Below are 20436 nucleotides of genomic sequence, written 5' to 3'. Positions count from 1 at the left end.
AAATAGGTATTTCACACCAGGCTGTATTTTCATGGCATCCCAAAGTCAAATAATGCCCTTTGTACAGAAGTTTGTCATAATCAGTATCTATTTTCTTAAATTTTACATGGTATGATAAAGTCTACATAATACTTCAGTGGTTCTAAATGTAATTCAAATTCTGCTCAGTAAGTTTTAACAAAGGAAGCAACAACTGCCAACTACAAATAACAGTAAAAGAAAAAGGGGTTGAGTCAAAAGTATTAATCACTTAAAAATACTTTTGGAAATATGAATCATGTCAACAAGATTAAAATTCAGCGGTGCAGCTGTTGAAAGAGGGTTTTTTTTTTCTAGAACTACTTAACCGCAGGTATAGCTCATAACTAAGAGAACATTTCAGTGCTTTAGGCCGCAGCCTTTCAGACTGTATTCCTGATTCTGCTTTATCAAACACACACACACTGAAACAGGCCAGAGATGAGTTTACAGACTTGAACAGTAGTGTTACATATAGCGTATGCAGCACAAGGTTCTTTAGATAGAATGTCTATTAGCAGCATCTTTGGGTTGAAAAATCCATTAAGACATTCGTAAGCATTGATTACAAAACCAGTATCAATAGTGAGCATAGGAAAGGCATTCACATTACAAAAATACATAACAATTAGGCTAGTCGGTTTTGTAACTGCTAAGTTATGGGACGTCTATTAGACATGACAAAGGTCAACAGTTTTAATTCGGATTCACCTGGTTTGACTTTCCACAAATGAAAGCAATATTGAAAATTCAAAAATGTTACTTTCAAATGGGAGTTCCCGCATTTCTAAGCGCTATAATTTCTTGCTTTCTAAAAACGTCATGTTTGTTACATGATTTTCTAAAGACTTGATGCCAAATGTCTCAGCTCTCCTTCCTGGAGTGTGTGCATTTGTACCAGTTCGTATTCTCTCTTCTCTCCACGGTGGAGCAGGTTTAAGGCAGGTATTTCCTGCTTTATTCTGTATATTTAAAAAAAAAAGAAAATCTTAACAAAAAAACTACAAAAAAACCCAAAAAAAATCCCCCCCCAAACCTTTAAAATACTGCAGATGAACCAAGTACTCACCTTTCTCAGTAATTTGCAGCAAAGTGGAAGAAGTTGGCATAAGACAGTCATCACGTTCCTTGTTTTCAGAATGCATGCATCAACCTAAACAAGACAATTAAAAGTATAGTAAGACCACTCATTTTTATTAGGCAGTTGTTTAATGTGTGAGGTGATAGTTATTTCGAGGTTGAACAGACAATATTTATCCTTCACAAATCCTAATCACCTTTTTTGTATTTATAATACATGTAAAGCGACAGCATCCCTTCTGTTAACCCTACTTGAGCTAGGCAGCAGAAGGGAATGACACACATCCCAGGAGAATGAATAATATATAATATTAAACAGTAATATTGGAAAAGAGCTCTTACCATATAAGTATGATTCATCACAATTCTTCATGTTTTTCCTTTTATGCCCTGTCAGCATGATTTAGAAAGCCATGCATCACGTAAGCCTTACCTTGATAAGAGTTAGACTAAAAGTCAGCTAATTCATAAAGGCATTTGAGTTTATGCCTCAAGCACAAGTCACAAGGCTGGGCCCTCAACAAACATTAGTTTGATAGCTTATTATCGCTGTGTAGTAGTAAATCACTATGAACAGAGTGGAGTTCCCATTTAGTTTATCTAGAGAGCGTAAAACAAACCAAGCAGCAGCCCTGAGGTGCTCAGTTTGGTTTTGAGCGGCTTGGGTGCTCCAGCCAGTTTCAGTCCCTGCTGTAAAATCGAAACACCTTTTCCATAGCCCTTTGGAACAAACATCCAGGTGTACAGAAATGGTCTTGCTCACATTGATCATATTGCTGCTCAGGGATACCTGAAGTTCATCGGAAAGCCTGACCTCTATTCCCCACTAAGGTTTGCGGATCTACTTCTCACAGTAGCAATGCTGAAACTTTTATGGCAGCTGTATACATATTTACTTGTAATAGATACAAATAATATCAGAGTAAACTCTGGGCAGTCCAGGGTAGACTTTACCTACTGAGAAGCAAGCATGTATTTCGTTTCAGTAATAGAGGCTTTGGGGTTTGGAATATGTTACGTTTATGTTAAGTATCAAGAACAACAGAATACCAATAATTATTATAGTGGTGGAAATAAAAATTACCTTCATTACTACTTTGATCATTGAAGTCCTTTCTTAGTGAGATATGCTTAATTACAGTTAATATTTTTCTGAATAAAGTTCTAGTGGATTACCGTATATTATATACAGTATTACTCCAGCTCATATTATTCAGCTGAAAATTCTTAGTTGCAGCATGATGGAATTCCAGTACCTCTCTTTAGCGAGTGGGTAAGTTGAGGAAGATGTTGACAGAAGTTCTTCAAAAAAAGTTCTCAGCCGTAAAAAGCAATATAAAGTAGTGGAAGCCTATGGACAGGTTTCCACCTTTTTTTTTTTTTTTTTTTTTGTCTTTTAAAAGACCAGTCCAGGAACCTCATTGTTTTGGGAAACATTCCTGTAAACTCTTTCAACTAACAGTGAAATCCAAAACCCAAATGATGATTTTGGTACTCTTAATAACAGGAAGGAAAGAAAAAAAAAAATCACATTACTTATTTTACTGATTCTTAGACTCTGACGTTAATAAGCTAGGGGTAGAGAAACTGTCCCTTAAAACATCAATATCAGCGGCTTGTGGCCACTGGGCCAGTTACACAGAACTTGGGTATCCATGCTCCCTAAAGAAAACCTTCATATAAGCCTGTATGGTCATACTATCCAAGGCATCCAGTGACAGGCTTCCGTGTGTGCTGGGTGCCAGTGTACCGTATTTTGCCTCCTATCAAACCCTCAACAGGAAGGAGGGGGTCAGGTCAGGATAACCGTCACTGAAGCCCTTCTCTGGTAGTGGGGGTGGGGGAATTCTTTTAAAAAAGGCTAGAAAATAGTAGCTCTCATGCTGAAGAAAATCCCTTCCTGAGGCAAGACAGCACGGTAAATGGCCTGGATTGCAGTTATCAGTGAGGGAAGTCCCAATAGACCAGACATTCTCCGCAAGAGGAACGCTTCTTACTGTTCTTCCTCTATACTTCGCACATCAGCTCCTCAAGAGACATGCGGTGCGAAACTACTTCAAGTTGAAGTAAATTCCTCTTCTACACAAGGAACAGCAACAATGACGTATTGCACAGCAGAAACAAGGCACAACAGCATAATCTTTATGGTCCTTTGTCAACTGAAGTTCAGCTGTCATGAACTGTTCCATATTTTAACAGGAGCATAAATTAGTAAGTTACTATATTTCAAAACAGGTTAGGTCTTACTTCCAGGAATATATGTAATTTTTACCTTACCTTTGTAAATGTAGCACTTTTACCCTGAACAGAAGCTTTAGCCGTTATCTGGAGCTGCTTGCACATAGAGATCAGTTTTTCAGCCTCCAACAGAAGCAAAGGTTTGTCATCATCGAGTACCTGAAATGTGTTTCAGGAAGACAAACCCGCTCTGGGTTAAAGACTCCAAAATCAAGTTAACGGAGAAGACAGCACAACCAGCTTTTAAGCGGTATCACTAGTGGCATAAGCTGACCGGCGGCTTTAGAGGTCATACGTCACCTGATCAGAAAAGGCATGAAGAGATGAAGCAAGCTTTGTGCCCTCTGTAGCAAAAATCTGAAAGGGGAAGAAAGCATGTAACAAAATAAACCACAATGAAAGATACAGCTCTTCTTCCTTATTGTTTTAATAAGTAGTGTGCTATAAAGTAAAAAGGTAGCAGGAAATACTTGTTAATTACAAATGTATACAACTATCACGAGTCAGCAGTTTGCAGTGACTTCTGAAATAAGCTAAGCTACAAATTGCCATTCTCCCATATAAGCAAAGTTTAAAGGCTTTCCCTTTACATAAAAAAAACCCCTGACTTCCAGTTATTTTTTGCGCTGTAGCAGCTCACAAGAGTTTTGTGGGCAGGTGACACCTGCCATGTTTGTTTATGGTCCTGACAAAGGCAACCAGCCTCCTGTTAAACACAGGCATGTACCTTGGAAATACCACACCACACTCCTTCATTTGGCCCCTTGTCTTTTGTTTTTATTATTCAGATTTTTACATCTTTGTTCTTTCCCATGAAAATACTGCTGCTCAGAGTAGCATGGAGTGTCTCGTAATGCTATCAGGGACTGAGCTAAGTGACACAATGAATACTACTAATGCTCTGAAGTCCACTATGTGCCATAATGCCAGTTTGCTATTCCTACTCCTAACTGGAATCCGTCTGTTAAATGAGTGCTGCCTTAAGCTGCTACTGAAACGCTGAAAAGTTAGCTCTCAGAAAGTAAGTACAGAGTTGGGCTGCTCAAAATCTACAGTTGCCAGTCAATTCATGGTTCAGTGTACTTATGTGCAAGGAGCTGGAGAGTTAAGTTCTAGTTTGTTCTTCACTCAGAGCGCCTATCCCCTATTTTGCTAAAACTATATTACCTCTGCTTGATGAAATAAATCTTGAGTAGTTTTCAGAAGTCCTTCTCCTCTGTGGGAAATAACAAAAGCAGAATATATGTCAGGTATAAACTGCAGACTATTTTGCCTGCTACTTGCACAGTTTATAGCCTCTCTCTCACCCCCATTCATACCACTGAACTGTAAAATAACAATCTTTTAGAGGATGCTATGCCCAACAATAACTTACTACAGGAAATATGTTTCAAAATATTATATAAACACCTCAGTGGCTAGAGCTCTATTGGGAAATTAGCAATGGTTCACTTATCAGCAGAACAAGGACAGAAATCCATGTGTCTGGCATACTGAGTATTATTGGACTAGTAGGTAAAAAAAAATCCAACTCTTAAAAGAAAAACCCCTGAATTCTTCAAATAAGAAAGCTGACATTGCATTGGCAAGTTTTGGAAGAACACCTTTCAGTACAGCAAAGATCAGTAATTCTAATCTGAAGTTATATACTTGTGTTTTAATTCCCTTAACTTTTAAAGTATTTATGGATATACTTCCTAAAATGTTTTCTGTACCCAAGAGGTATTTAAATAGCTGTTCTGCAACAAAACAGATGTTTAGCACAGCTTAGAAATTTCACTTCATAAATTCTTGTAAGGATAGAAATAACTCCTTTCTGAATGTGTCCCAATTATTACACTCTGAAAATTGAAGAGTCTTATTTCTTATAAACACTGTTAATGCTGCTCTTCCCACCAAAACATGCTGCATAAAGTGCAATTACCTGGTAAATAAGTACATGGAGTAGGCCATACTTGACATGCCTTGTCCATGTTGAACGATCTCATTCTCCTGATCCTCCCATTTCTCCGTCTCAGAATCCACATCAGATGTGAGCAGATGCAACTCTAATCCAAGTTTTGCAATTTTTGCCTGTTCCTGTAAATGGTAACCATATTTATGGCACTTGAAAACACATTCTTCAGACAAGGTAAAAAAATTTAGAAATTTTTTTACTAAAATGATGGCATCTTACCTCAGTATCTAGTTTGACTGGCTTTAATGCTTTCAGATTTGCATTATGCTTCTGTTTCAAACAAAAAATAATATTTTTAAATAAAAGGAATTAGTAATTGTTTTACTAACAAATCATAAGAGGTGGCTCTAAACTCAGAGGGAGACTTTGCAGGTGAGTTCCAGCGTTCAAACTTCTCAGTAGAAGCTGAGAACCTGTTCTGATCTGGCTGTCCTCCTGAAATGGCATGTGCAAACAGGGCCTGTGCCTACAGTCACCCTAAAGTTTCAGTGAAAAGACTTCCACAGTTCTCATGGCTCCGCTTCCTCATGCGGTACCACCTCCTTCCCTTATCCTCTAAATCCTCAGTAATACTTAGGACTAAAAAACAGTCTTAATCAAGTACCACTGCACTGATTTTTCTATCACAGATGACACTGATGTAACAGGGACTTGGAAGTTGATTTAGCTAGTAGCAAGCTGATCTAGGGTACAACCCATGCAAATGCTAGTGGGACAATGCAGCTCATTATTCTGCATCACTTTGCTGAAGCAAATACTGACACTATGATCTTTTTATGGGTTTCCTTCTTTTATTTAAGTCATGAACTATCTGAAATACCAGCCTTGCTGCAAGCCAATTATTGGCTCAGATTAAACAGTCTGTGGTACTGATGCTAGGGGACTGTCTGATAAGGCAGAGCTTGCCAACTGCATAACACATACACACAGTAATACATGATTTGTTTCAAATCAGTTTGCATGTAGAGGACAGCAGTTCCTGTCCTTAAGTTCACGTGCCAGCACTGTCACTCTGCAAAGACAGCAAAAGCTAACAGACATGGGAGCTACAGTCCACATTCAGAAATTGCACTGGAGTGCAGAGGAATGGAAAGTATAAAGTTGGCGTCATAACTTGGAGAGGTGTGAGCCACTGGAGGAGGCTGGATGATAAGAGTACACGACTGACACCCTTGTCTGAGAATCTGAAAAGAGCTGCTATTCATTAGTGGGAGTACTTGGGCAAATTAAGCTCAGTAATGCCTGCAGGGGTAAGAAAAAAAAAAAAAGCACCATTCATTGTGAACAGCATCAGAAATAAGCTCCAGGTGCAGTCTTTATCTCTCATTTCAAGAGTCTGACCAAAAATAAAGTAGCACGATTGAAGTTCCTACTGCATTTTGCTGCTCAGTTTAGCTTTCATGCCATTTCTCTTGTCCCCATCCCCAAATTTTTAAATATTCTGAATCTTATGATTGTTGACCCTGAATAGACGCTGTAATTCTCTCTATGTATTAGAAATGCCGATCTCATATCAAAAGATTTAGCAAGAAGTGTAAGAACTGATACTCCTAATTGTCATTTTAAGTTTGAGTATATTGCATATTAGAGATGCAATTCAAGAAATGCTGGTTTTAAGGCAGAGTCTTAAAACAAGAAAGGAACACAAAGCCAAACTAGATTTGTATGTAAACATGAACTACAAGATATTGCAAATATTTCAGCTGCTGAGTGAATGGTACTCAAGAAAACCAGCACTCTGGCACCAATAAGTTTTTCTGTCCACAGATAACTAAGGAAACCTCAGAATGTTCGTCAGATTTGTAGTTTTCTCCATTGTAGGGCTCACTCACACTATTTGAATAGGAAAATTGGCAAAAATCAGCTAAGCAGTTATTCTGCTTTTAAAACATGATTTGACACCTAATACTATAGAGAAAAATATACCTGTGCATTCAGCACACACATGAATCATCACTACCGCTCTGTCCTCAACTATGGCACAGTCTAGGATGCTACTCATTACAAGCAACAGCACAGTTGCAATTTAACAGATGTAACAAGATATGTAATCTAATTAGATCAACAGGAACAGTGTGGCTTCTGTGTAGGGACAGCGTGGACATTAGCCAGGCACAGCAGACCTCTGTGATGGCAGGGAGAGAAGAGGCAGTACCGAGAGTCACAGCACTGGGAAGAGAGGCAGATCCAAAGGTTAGTGCATCAGTTAGGCAAAGCAATTACTCTGTTGCCTTATGGACGTAATCTACATTTCCTGTCTACCTCCAACCTGCACATTAAATCAGAACTCCCTCAAATCTATGCATCTTGCAAAATTCAAAAGAAGGCGGCGACCTTTCAAACAACAACAAAGCAGAGCTGTTTAAATCCTGGGCACAAAGTTTTTATTGAAAGTATTTTTAAAAGGCATACGAATCCATATGTGGCGATCTGACTTCAAACACCGCTCCTTTAAATTTTGGCTGAAGTCCAGAAGCTATGTAGCTTAAACTGGTGAGGGACAAAAAACCCCATCAAAAGTCACTGAGCCAACCTATTTTCCAGTCTCACTATTTAGTTCCATAACCCTGAAATTCACCCATGCCTACCCAGCCTAACATTATTCTATTTAATCTCCAGATTGGATTTATAATGTATGACCTTTTCTGTTTTCATTAAGGGTCAGAAGTAGCATATTGTGTTTGAAGTCACAGAATTGCAAAACAGGAGATATGGAAATGGGATCATTACACACGCAAATTGCTCAACACTACAGGTTAAGGAAAGCAAGGAGAGAAAGAAACAAGCTAGAGCTTAATGTACCTTCAGAGATCATTCTTCCCCTTTTTCCTACCCATGAAAAGATTCCGTATATGGCAAGTGAATGAAATGGCTGATTATATGACATTAGCAATTTTTAGGAGGCTTCCTAACACAGAGATGCTCTTAGAAACAATGTAATATTAATTATAATCAGTTAAGGATATTAGTTACCTCACAACTAAACCTGGACCTTTGGAGTGGCTTTTTTCTCTGCTTTAAAAACATTTAAGATCAAAGAAGGAAACAAAAACCTATTATTTGAAGAGCCTACAACAGGCTCGAACATGTCCATTTGTTCCAAATGGATCAACTCGGGCAACAATGTTAATAAAAATCAGATTACCAAGACTTATTTTAAGTTATGTTACAGCATATTCTTACTGTTTTAATAGTAACAATGCATTTTTTATTATCTAGTGTGACAACTGAGTACGTGGTAAAAATATGTTATTAATGAACAGAAATTAAAGCTCATGTACAGTCAAAGTCATTGAAGCATAACTAGTTACCTTAGTTTTCAGTATGTTTGCTATTAATTTATTAAAATTGACAAAGTTCAATATTTTACTGTCAGCCATTCAGTCAGGATGCAGGTTACCAAGATACTGCTATGTCCTCAGCAAGGCATGACATGGAAAGAAGTCAGTTAGTTAATAGCAGATATCAAGTAAATACAACAATCCCAAAAGCAACTTACCCCTGGTCTGGGCAGTGATAGGTAGACACGCTTCTCTCCTATGAAGAACACACACACATTTACACCAAAATTTGTATGCAGATTTTAATCAGTGGGATCACACGCCTTACTTCATCCTTCCTTAAGTTGCAGCACTACAAAAGCAAATTACTTACCCGTAATTCCTCTTCTTGGAATATTGCAGAGGATTCCCCCTGCCTTGTGCCTCCAGAGAGAGACAAGCCAAGATCTCTGTACCGTTCAGATTTTAGCCCACTGCAACTGGCAGTTACAAAAGCTCCTCTGAACAGTTTCCCCTCAATAAGATTTCTAGTCCCCTGCATGCAATCCACAAGCAAATAAAGAAACTATCTCCAATGACCGAGTAGCTATCTCTACATGCACTCATTTGTTGCGAAGTACAGAACACACAATGGTAGCTCCACATAAGGCCTCTCTGGGCATGGGTTGGATGGTCTAAAATTTGGAGCAGGCAATGCCACTAGTGAGAAATACCCAGGCAGGTTTTTTTTAAGTAATGCCAATAAAACTCTCGTGTTGTACTGTACTATTTGTATCCCACGTTCACTGTATTTTATAAAGCAAAAAGCTTTATAGCATTTCACACACTTATTGAATTATTTCCCCAGGAGCCTCAGATATTCCAAGTCTGAGCAAAACAAATAGAGGGAAAAAACCCATACCCTTTTAGGTGTTACCTAAAAGAGGGTAAGAAGAGTTTATCAGCAAGAGGCAACAGTGCCTGGGCTAACAGCCTAAGATTAGAGCTCCAGTTACCAGTAGGCTTAATTATCTGTGAAGACTACATTTATTACAATAGATTCAGGAGAGGAAACTCTGCTAAATAAAATTAAAATAAAGAAAATAAAAAAACTGAAGAGCTAGTGAAAACCAGATTTTACTCGAAGAAACAAAGGGCATGCTATAATGGATATCGGTACCAGGTTTGCATAGAGATGATGCGTCTCGGCAGACAAAGGACGAGCAAACCCCCCTACAACTGCTATTTCCACTTCTTGTATCAGCTCCTAGGGAAATTCCATTCTGAGTCGTCAGAAGACTGTTCTCTTCTGCATTCGTGCTTTTTGAAAGCATGTTCTTTATCTCCTGACACCACAGAACTCCATGAACTCCATGTCTGTCTAGGCAACTGACCCCTAAAAAATGTCAGTAAGTTGGCAAGTGTCCCTCAACCCTCTTGGTAGGTATGAAAAATATAATTCTTCCTGTCAAAGATCACCTCTTCCTTCCTCTGCCCAGTTTTGCAAGAGATGAAATGAGCTATCAGGGCACAAGTTGCCTAACTATTCTTTTCAGAATGCAGAGTTATTCAGATATTAATTGCCCAAACGTGCATCCAAGCAAGATTTCCCACTAAAGACTGATAACAAATTAAAAGAAGTGCTCTACAACATCCTATGTATCAAAATACCAGCTAAAGGGAGTGTAAGAAAGCATGTAAGACATACCAAGAACAAAAGTTAACTTGCAAGTTTAAAATGCTGTAGCATAAAAAGCCTCCTTGGTGCTATGTAAAAACCCTGTTGTGACACTTAAAAAAGTTCAAACACAGAAAGCTTTGACATAAAAAATGGAATACAAATGCATACAAATGACAGGACACACTACTCGCACTCACAAGGTGGGCATTCAGAATTATGGAAACCAAATGAAAGAGATGGTAAACAAAAACAAGAAAAAAAACCAACCTGTTTTTGCTCTTCAAGCAATTCCCATTATTTGGCTTTGCAAGGTTTAGTTGCTTACCATATTCGAAAGAGGATAGATGTCACTATTTATTTCTTGGAATATTTTAAAAAAAAAACACAAAATAAAAAAAACACCTCAAAAAACCCCAAACCCCACACATACACAAAACCCCTACCTCACTGGACCCACAGATACCAGACCTTTCTAAAGCACAGATCAACTCAGGCCAGAGATAACCTTACTTAGTCAGAAAATACTTAATTACATCAGTACAATCACAGAATTTATATTTTATTCCATTAACAAAATGTATTTTTTCAGGCATTAAATTTCCTTAGTTTGTAAGTCAAATCTTTGCTATAATAGCAAAAGGCTTTTTGCCATATTATGATCTTCCTTTTATTTATTTGAGTCTGCCTTTGTTTTTCCTAATGTGTTTTCTCTAACCTGTTTTTCCTTGTCTATTTCTTTCATTTAAAATTAATTTTTACTATTTCATCTTCTGTCTGTTCCAATTTTCTACTTTCCATAGTTCCAGTCATATTTTTCCCTTCCAATATAGCACTAATTCAACTTCTAAATCCTGCTTTTGATCTCACTTCTTACTGAGAGAAGGATGGCTGCATCCCTGCTTCACCCTTCTTTCTAGAATTCTATTTTCTAAATTTTGAAGTTTTGGTCTGCATCCCCTATTCATTAACTACAGCCCTCCCAAATCCTTATGGTCATTTAAGTCCTCTCAGATCAAGCGGACAAAACAAAAGAGGAGGGCAGAAGAGGAAATTATCTTCATAAATCATTCTCACTCCTGACCAAGTCACAAAGGAGCAATTGGGATTATTCACATTCTTCTCCTGCACGTTGAAACCAAGGAGTTAGAAAAGAAGAGACTATCTGACATCAAACAGATTGGATCAGTGAGAAGTACTTTTGCTGGGCGATTCATCTCAAAGTGCAAGAGCATTAAAGTATCTAACCTACACTAGTAATTCTGAGAACAAACCAATCCCTCCACAGACTGAACCAATTCTCCCAGCTGACGGAAGCCACCCTCTGAGAGGAGCCCGGCACTCTCCTCCACCCAAACCAGCCACGCAACATTTCACACACCAACATTGTGCAGAATGGGCCTCCTCACTGTTGGATTAAAAAGTGTTTCAGGGTTAAGCAGCGGAAGGCCAACGCTACCTCACCGTACAGTTCTGCATAGCACAGAGACATTTTCAAGAGACACGCGAGGGTTACTGGGCTGTGATATGCTCACCAACCTCCCCCACCCCTATGTGCATGTGCACCCCCCTCCCCAAGACCAGCCCATTTCAATTTGGGCATGATCTGGTGTAATTATATTAAAATTGAGTAAAATATGGTGTAATTTCCAAGCTAAATCTGGCTTTCTATCCATGTCAGTTTTGAACCTCAGTATGAGAAATACCTAATTTGCTGATATGAAGGAAACACTAGGTAAAGAGTTATGCAATTGCTTGTAAAAATAAAGAAATTAGTATAAACAATGTGAATCTAGTGTAATCAGAAAAATGCTTCTTTTATTTGATGTGTCCAGCACATTTGAGTCACCATTCAATTTTTGCCTCTTAAGCTGTATTCTGAACGCTCTAACAAAGCCAAACATTTAAATTGGTAGTACAAAAATACAAGTTTTTAAACTGAGGGGAAAAAATATATATACCTTCTTACTGTAATCCTGTCTTTTGTTACACAAAATCACAATTCTACTAGGAATAAAGCACTTGTTACATTTTAGTCCGTAAGATAAAGACACTTTTACCAACCTCAACATTAAGACAAGAATCATGAGTTATGAGAAGAATAAAACATTATAAAATATTGTGAAACTTCATAGTGTTTGGAGGCAAAAGTTTTGTGAATGCCGCTCTATAATCTCTTAGCAAACAAATACTTTAGTTGAGTTTATTTATTGGGTCATCTGTCATGTTTTCTACAAAAAAGTGAAAAAATGTTGGAAGTGGCAAGGTAACTTCAGGGTATTTTCTGGAAGCAGAGAGGTGGGAGTATGTGTGTGAGCCTTCCCCCCTCCCTTTTGGTGATGGTTTTGGTTTTTTGTTGTTGTGGTGGCGGTGGTGTGGTTTTTTTTGGGTTTTTTTTGACAAGAGTCACTCTAAAGTCCAAGAGAAAACAAGCAAACTAAAAAAAGATTAGCCCACAATACAGAGGAAAACTTTGCAGAAGACAGGTGGATGTAGAAGACCAAGTTACTTCTAAAGAGATAACTGACAGTTAATATGAAACAATGCAGATTCAGAGAGAAGTCCCTTACTAGGCCAGGCCACAAGACAAGAAAAAATAGAGACATGATTTCTTAAGCATTGTTCTGGCAATACAAGACCTAATGAAACCAAGGCCATAAAAAGAATACAAGCTACACTTACTATCTTACCAATGGTGTTATCAGAACACTTTATGTTGAAAGCCAGACTGAGGAAACGAGAGACGCTAACAGGAACAGACTCATCTGGCTATGCCAAACAGGAGAAGATAGTCTTCACTGCACCCAGGCCCACACATGCTATAGCCTCCAACATGCTCAGCAACACCTACCCATTCTCTTCTCTCTCCTTCAAGCAATGATATTGGGTTGCCTTGTGAAATGATGCTTTAAAGAAACTGGAAAGTACCGCTTGTGGAAAATGTCTGTTATCTGCTGTCAACAGCCACAAGAGAAGAGAGAGTTACTAACTACAGGAGAGGAGAATCTGCCACAACACTTCAAGTACTATTTATTTGGAGAGCCAAGTATATGCTTTACTGTGGCTGCAAGATTCTTATCCTATTATTTTATGTATACATATATAAACATATCTATATAAAAATATTTTAAAAGCTTATCATTCAACCCTGCTAGACTGAATATGAAATTATAGATATATGAATATGAAAAAATCAGATACTGCATGATCAGTCCTGCAGGTTCCAGATTTATTATAACATGTTAATATTAGAGTAATATCATATTTGAAGTTGCATTATATAAAATCTAAAGCTGTGTATAAAGTCAGTATGTCCTTGGCTCCCCAAACAAACAAAAAGCTCACTGAAAGTTAAAAGGCCCATAAACAGGATTTGATGGCTACACATCTTTATATGGCATTCCAGATCAAGGTGGAAGAACAAGCTAATAATCATATATTTCTCAAACACTCAAATTCCCAATAACCTGCACTACACACAATTATTGTAAACCCGCTCAGAACTTCAATATATGTTTTCCTTTTACAAGTCTTCAGGCTTGCACACATTCATCTAGCCACCATCAGCAACAATTTAAGATATTACTGCCTTGTGTTTGGTTGTTTACTGTCCTCACAACAAAGTTGGCAGAAAAGAACTGCTTAACCAAAGACCTGATCAAGTACAGAAAATACAAAATAAAATGACAAAATAAACTCTAAAAATGAAAAAAAAGAGTCTCACATGAATAACAAGATGAAGTATTCTATCATTGATAAAGCATCACCTAACCTGAATAAGGTTTTTTTTTTGTATCTAAGATACAGAAAAAGTAAAGTCCCTGTACTTAACTAAATCTAAACTTTTAAACCTGAGTGATTTTCTTAAAAATACAAGACATTCATTATTATTATATATTACATTCTATCTGTATGCAATTATACTTTACAGACTGAAACAAACACGTAGCCGCAAGAAGTATGACAGGCTACACTAAAGACGACATCTGAAAAAAAAAAGTTAGATAAAAATGAAAACCAAAATGGCTTCCATTTTTAAGGTAAATTACCCTACACTAACAGTAAACACGGAATTTTTTTTTTCTTAGGATTCCACAGTTTTCTTCTACATGTTGTACAAATACCAATAAACTTACCAACCAGAGAAAATATCCCAAGATTGTGCAGAGTCGCCAGAGATTCCATCCAGCAGAAAGGATAGCAGTTTAAAAATCAAATAACTACATTCACTACATTATGAAGTGAATACAGGGCAAGCTGACAGTTATAGAATACATAAGTATATCTATATTTTCCAGGAATACAGGAAATGAATTAAGCATGTCACAATTCAAGCTACATCTTGGTTGTTATGAACTGATAATGTCCTACACAAACCAAGAGGTGGGATGAAAGCCCTACACACCAAATATTTGGACACCACTGGCAAAGAGCTGTATCAAATACTTTCGTGTCCTTTGAACAGTTCCATTTGATTTTGCTGGAACTAATCACAGTGCAGAAAGTTAAACATGCCTAATTTTACACAAATCAGGCCTTCAAATTTTTGGATGTTTTGAAAAACAAAAATCCAGTAAGCACCCTAATTTGACATCTATACAAAACCAATATATTTGTGTATTGCCACCTAGATTCCACATTGCCATATGGGACGTGGGATTGCTTATTGCTTTCTTCTCTTAAGAACACAGTATTTCCTAAACACACTTAAAATTCTTAGACTATGTGTTTTGAAGACTACATTTTTCTATTTCTACATAGCATTCTTACCTCTTCTTCCTTCAAACACATCATTGATTTCTCTTAACAACATAGACATGTCGCTCAGTTGAGACTCCCAGGCCTCACAGAACACCTCAAGATTTTCTTTTGCAATCTTGCTAGACGGATGTAATGCCAGTGTTTCTGCAGCAGAAATTATCTGGACAGAGAACAAAACATTCGCTATTGGAAGTCCTAGTACATAGTGTTGCACACGAATTCATAAATGCTTTCACAGGCAAAACACAAACTTAAACTGCTACTATTATGTCACATGAATACAATACAAAGACATTTGCAGGCATGATCTTATACATTCTTTTAGCTACCACCCAACATTAAAGTGTAACTCTTCTTAGAACTGCTTTGAACAGTTCAACATTAGGTCTCCAAAACATTAATACAAGTAATTTTTATTGATTTATGTCCAGTAGAAGTGGCCAGATAAAAGCTAAGCATACCTGTGGGCCAGTCACCTGAAAGGTATCTTCTGCATGTATGCAAGTGATCTCGAGAGGCTCAGTTCCAGAAACATGCCTCAATAAGCGACACATCTAAGTATTTTTTATAATTCAAAGAGGAAAGAATGGTAAAAAATATGCTTTCATTAGTAGTGAGAAAAGGTGCACATGCACAAACACACACACAAAAAATTATTGCTAGTCCATTCAAAAAACTTATTGGAGACTGCAGAGCTGGTTGTTTCTCACAGAGCATTTACAACAAAAACAGGGCTAAATCCTGACTCGGAATGTGTAGAAAATCACCAAGAGAAAGAAAATTCTTAATAAATAAATAAAAATAAACCAAGTATCTCACATATTTATGACTGAATAAACCTGAAAGTAATCAGACACCTATGGAACCTGGAAAAATTATAGCATAAATGATTACACCAAAACAGGAAAACAGGCTTACTCAACAATTAGCAACTGTGTGGAAAATTTAGGCCTTCCTCATCCAGGGGACTGAATTATCATTGAGTAAATCAGCATAAAATTAACTTAGGGAATAAATACTGTTTCCTTGCACAGTAAGCAAGAGGTAGTCTTTTTTTTTTTTTAAATGAGACTAAGAGTGAACGTTGGGCTGAGTAGGAACATCAAAGTTTTCAGATCAAAAGGAGAATTTATAAGACAGAAGAGACAGCACATATTAGACTAACTGCACTTTCCATCATCAGAAATGCTATAAGGCCTCACATACAAACACTATTTAACCTCATGGTTGTGCCTAAAAAAAAAAAAATACCAGTGTCTTGCTGGAACACGAATTAGTCCCAGAAAAAGGGGATGTTAAAGCTGAAATTAAAAATTCAGAGTATTGATTTGCCAGTTCTGGAAGTTCAAGGTTGTTGCTTCTGATATTCATACTTCTGGGATGAATCCTCAAGCCCCATATGATATCAGAATTTTTTAGAAATTAATGAGTATTAGCTACCATACAACTACGTCCGCTGGCATCACCATGTTCCAGATCAAACTGATGTATCTTTGCATGGCTCCTACTGGTACAATTACTTCTGCTCGTCTGTTAGACGAGAGCGCAACAAGGTATATGTGGCAGACATCCTCTCCACAGGCACTCCTAAGAGCCATGATCCCTCAGTAGTCTTGGAAGTCCTATTCGTTCACATGTGTGAATACTACCATATGAAACCATGAATGTATTAGTACATGAAACATATAAATTGCTTTTCACAAACAGGAAAAGATTTTCAGTGGCCCTCTTGACTGACAAAAACACAAGATCTTTAAAACAGTCAAGCTCACTGCATTAAGAAACTTAACGTTACATTCCCAGCATTCTTAAAATGTGTCTTTGGATTCAGCTGTTCGCTGGACAGCTACTGCTTGAAAGAAAGGGGCAGGCATCTCTCCTTGGATCTAAAACCAGATTTTTAAATTAATATTTTAGCCCCAATACATACACACAGAATGAGTTTATATCTAGGAGGAAAATTGGGTATGACTGTAAATCCCTTCTACAGCTGTATGCCACAGTGACACCTCTGGCTCGGACCCTACCAAGAACAATACAAAATTCAACAGTATACTGGGAAAAATAAAATAAAGATTACAAGAACACAGCCAGTCTTCCTGAAGACTAGATTAAGATAAATCCAGCCACTCATTTTCCAAGTGCCTTACAAAATTAAAGTAGCCATGAACCCACCTCAACAAGCTGTTCTTTCTGCTCTGATAGCTTGCAAGCATATTCTGCTACAGCTTCAAGATTTCCTTCTACTCCTGTGATTTTCAGTGCTTTAAGAACCATATGATCTGTATGGTATTTTAGCAGATCTGCTGCCAAAGCTGTTGCTGCACTGTGGACCTTGAGTAGCATTAAAAGAAGAAGGAGAGATAAACCTTGGAAGGCAAAAATCTTCATGCAGTTCCAGGTCAAATAAACTTAAGAGACAGAGTAGTTTTTCCAAGAAGCAAAAAACTTACTGCCATGAAAGCTCATATACAACCTGCATGTTATGTGGTGCTTTAATTCTCCAATTACTATTCAAAGTCCAAACATAAATCTGACTGCAGTCAAAAAAAACCCACAACCAAATACGGAGGGAAACAAAAGAGCAGCTGGGTAAAATGAGGACATGAAGCTATTGCACTGCTGCTTTCTAATAATGTTACAGCTGCGAAAAAACACAGGTGCATGAATTTGTGGGGCATCAAGTTCAGCATAAGCATGACACAATGGCCAGTTCTCATAAGAACACACATTAAACTGTGTGAATCAGACTGAAGCCACACAGTATCTGAGTTTGTAATATATTAGAAATTAAGTTCCTACTAATAAATTGAATTCTCAGTGATGCAAAGAAAAGCTTGAATATAATCAGCTTGTGACACAGCCTTAGAAAAGTAAAAGGCATCTTTTCTGCAAGGAGACTGAAGCCAGAGATGGGTCTTGGAGAAGTCTCAAACTCTCCCCTATACACTCCAAACAAGCCAGAAGACGCTTCCCCTTGAAACACATCCCTAAATCCAGACATACTTTCAGACCCATAGATCTGCTGAAATTGTGCTGTGAAGGACTCTGCCTGACAACTGCTATCAGCAACAGCTGCCGCTAGTTCTAGTGACTAGTCATAGTAGGTTTACCTATGCCCTGTAATCAGCCCCATTTTAAAACCATAGGTAAAAACAAAATAGCAACCTCATTAGAAATAGCAGACCATTCCTATGCTCAGAAGACTATTATGAGTCTTGTCATATTACGCTTACTTTGCTGGACTGCACCGAGTATACACACTAACCTTCTTGAACAGCCAATTTTTCAAGTTCGTGTGAATGCAATGAGCTTGAAATTGTGACACTGGTGAGCCTTGACTCTGTAGAGAAGGGCATGTTTACTAGAACGGTATGTTGGTTTTTTCATTCCACTGGACTCTACCTATTTTTACCCCCTTCCCTGGCAGCACTTCCTGTGCAGTACAGAATTAAGGGTTTGTGTTTGTTCTTTGTTGTTGTTGTTTGTTGTTGGGGTTTTTTAATTATTATTTCATGCAAGAAACCTGAATTGTTGCCTCAAAATCTGCTGTGTCTGTTTTTCAGAGAAGAAAAAAAGCTATGACAACCTGTTATAAGCTATTTATATAACGTTGCTCACATGCCATTAAAAATTAGCACAAACCACTAATCTCAGAAATGAAATCAGCTCTGAAGAAAGGATATCTGCAAGGCTTGTAAAGTTAGAATAGGAACTGGCAATTCTCTTTTATATATAGACTACATAAAAATTACCTTTTCATTACATATTCTTTTCATCCTGATCTAAAAAATAAACTTCCTTCTACTTAACACTGTTCTCTGATCACCAGCAGGAAAATCATCTCAAGGAAGGAACATAACTTTCATTTCTTCCATAAAGTGACAGAGATGGGAAAAAACTACTTTTAACAAGGCTGCCTTGTGGTGTGTTCTCAGCCACCCAGGCTCTCAAAAACATTTTAATTCAAGTCACAATACTTAAGCTTCACCCATCGAGATCCTGGCTGGCGACTGATACACTGCAGCACCTGAAGTCACACTGACAGGACAGTCCTCCTCAGCCATGTACAGAAGCGTAGCTACTCTGAGATCAATCCAATCACCACATGGAGAACAAAGAAAATTACGTAATACTCTAAGTTTACTTCTATAAGCAGCATGAATCCTGTGCATTTTAGAAAGCTCTTACTAAGCAAGCTTTCATACTCTACATGTCACTAAAAAAAGTCATACAGAACTTAGGATTTATTAGTTTAGAACCCCACACCCACTCAATTTGCTCCATGATTTCTAAAACACTGTGCTACGTTTTCACCTGCGTTGCTTTTAATATAGAGCTACATCACAGGGCACAGGTAACTTACTATTTTGTATTTTATGCCACCTCTGTTAGCCTGTTTACAGAAGGTAATTTTCTATTGTTGTCACCTGACAAAATCCTTTAACTTAAATGTGGTAAATGTGAGGTCTTTGTTGCATGACATTTTCATAAATAGAAACACAATATGGTATGAGCTGCAAGAAAGTAGAAGATATTAATGATTTCTTCCACATACTGTATTCCAGCCACCTTCAGCTTTATGATCTATGCAATTACATAATCACACACTATTTTGACTGGGAACCCTTCTTCCTCATTCAGCACATGGGAGTGATGTTACTCAAAAAGGAGGATCTTATAGTTAAAGCAGCTGAATGTCACTCCAGAAAAGCTCTGCTACCAACTTCCTACATAATGGTGACCAAAGAAAAAAACTGATTAATCAAAGTGCACAAATTATGCATCGTCCATTTTCTGGGAGCCCATCACACTGCCTGACAGCAGAAGCACAAAGCACTTAACTGCAACTGAAATAGCGTCAAAGCACTGTTCAAATCTTCATGACAGCTGCAGGAATTGTAATCTAGAAGATAAAATGTCTCACTTTGCCTCTATTAAAAATATGCAGCATGATTTTTTGAGCAGTTGAGGTTTTCCAGTTACAGCAGCTGAGAGCTCAGTCCAAGCACGTTCACCATATTTTGCTAACATCTTTGCACTGCTCTGTAGCCTAGTATTGAAATCCTCACTGTCCTTAATTCTCCATCTGTTTAAAGGAACAATAATAGGAAGCAGTTGAAGATATCTGAATGCTTTGCAAATATTATTTTGGAAGATGCCATAAACCAGTAATTCTGTATTTGGCTCAAATCTGTGGGACAAGACAGCAATGCTATCCATTAATGGCGGGGGGGAGGACCCTGATCAGCAAGTGCAGTCCATCCCATGTACCAGATGAGGCAGCTATCTCATATGTGTATGTTGACATGCAGCATGCTTGCTTTTAGGAAAAGAATGATTTACAGCAGGCACATACACAGCTGCCAACTGTACAGAAAAACACCTGAATATAAGGCACTGTCACAACACGTTTCTGCTGTAGAAATCATTAGAACAGGTTA

The 20436-nt window shown here is 37.8% G+C and overlaps 1 protein-coding gene across 2 annotated transcripts in view; it reads right to left on the bottom strand.

Moving 5' to 3' along the window:
• Positions 1 to 3: 3 nt before the first annotated feature.
• CTNNAL1 (catenin alpha like 1) overlaps positions 4 to 20436 on the bottom strand; it is a 58897-nt gene continuing 38464 nt past the window's right edge. Inside the window, exons 9-19 of one of the 2 annotated variants that reach the window (XM_075084475.1) lie at positions 17168 to 17326; positions 15454 to 15546; positions 15002 to 15152; positions 8793 to 8830; positions 5513 to 5563; positions 5261 to 5415; positions 4504 to 4552; positions 3637 to 3693; positions 3376 to 3495; positions 1088 to 1171; positions 4 to 980 (exon numbers count right to left, since the gene is read on the bottom strand). In XM_075084475.1, the coding sequence (XP_074940576.1) occupies positions 813 to 980; positions 1088 to 1171; positions 3376 to 3495; positions 3637 to 3693; positions 4504 to 4552; positions 5261 to 5415; positions 5513 to 5563; positions 8793 to 8830; positions 15002 to 15152; positions 15454 to 15546; positions 17168 to 17326 (1125 nt within the window). In that variant the 3' untranslated portion in view covers positions 4 to 812. The remainder of the gene's footprint in view (positions 981 to 1087; positions 1172 to 3375; positions 3496 to 3636; positions 3694 to 4503; positions 4553 to 5260; positions 5416 to 5512; positions 5564 to 8792; positions 8831 to 15001; positions 15153 to 15453; positions 15547 to 17167; positions 17327 to 20436) is intronic. The other variant, XM_075084476.1, reaches the window with a different exon arrangement.

The sequence above is a fragment of the Phalacrocorax aristotelis genome, chromosome 2 (genome assembly GCF_949628215.1).
Source record: "Phalacrocorax aristotelis chromosome 2, bGulAri2.1, whole genome shotgun sequence".
Lineage (NCBI taxonomy): Eukaryota > Metazoa > Chordata > Aves > Suliformes > Phalacrocoracidae > Phalacrocorax > Phalacrocorax aristotelis.
Note: the sequence above shows the minus strand (reverse complement) of the source record. Positions and strands in the feature narration are given on the sequence as shown.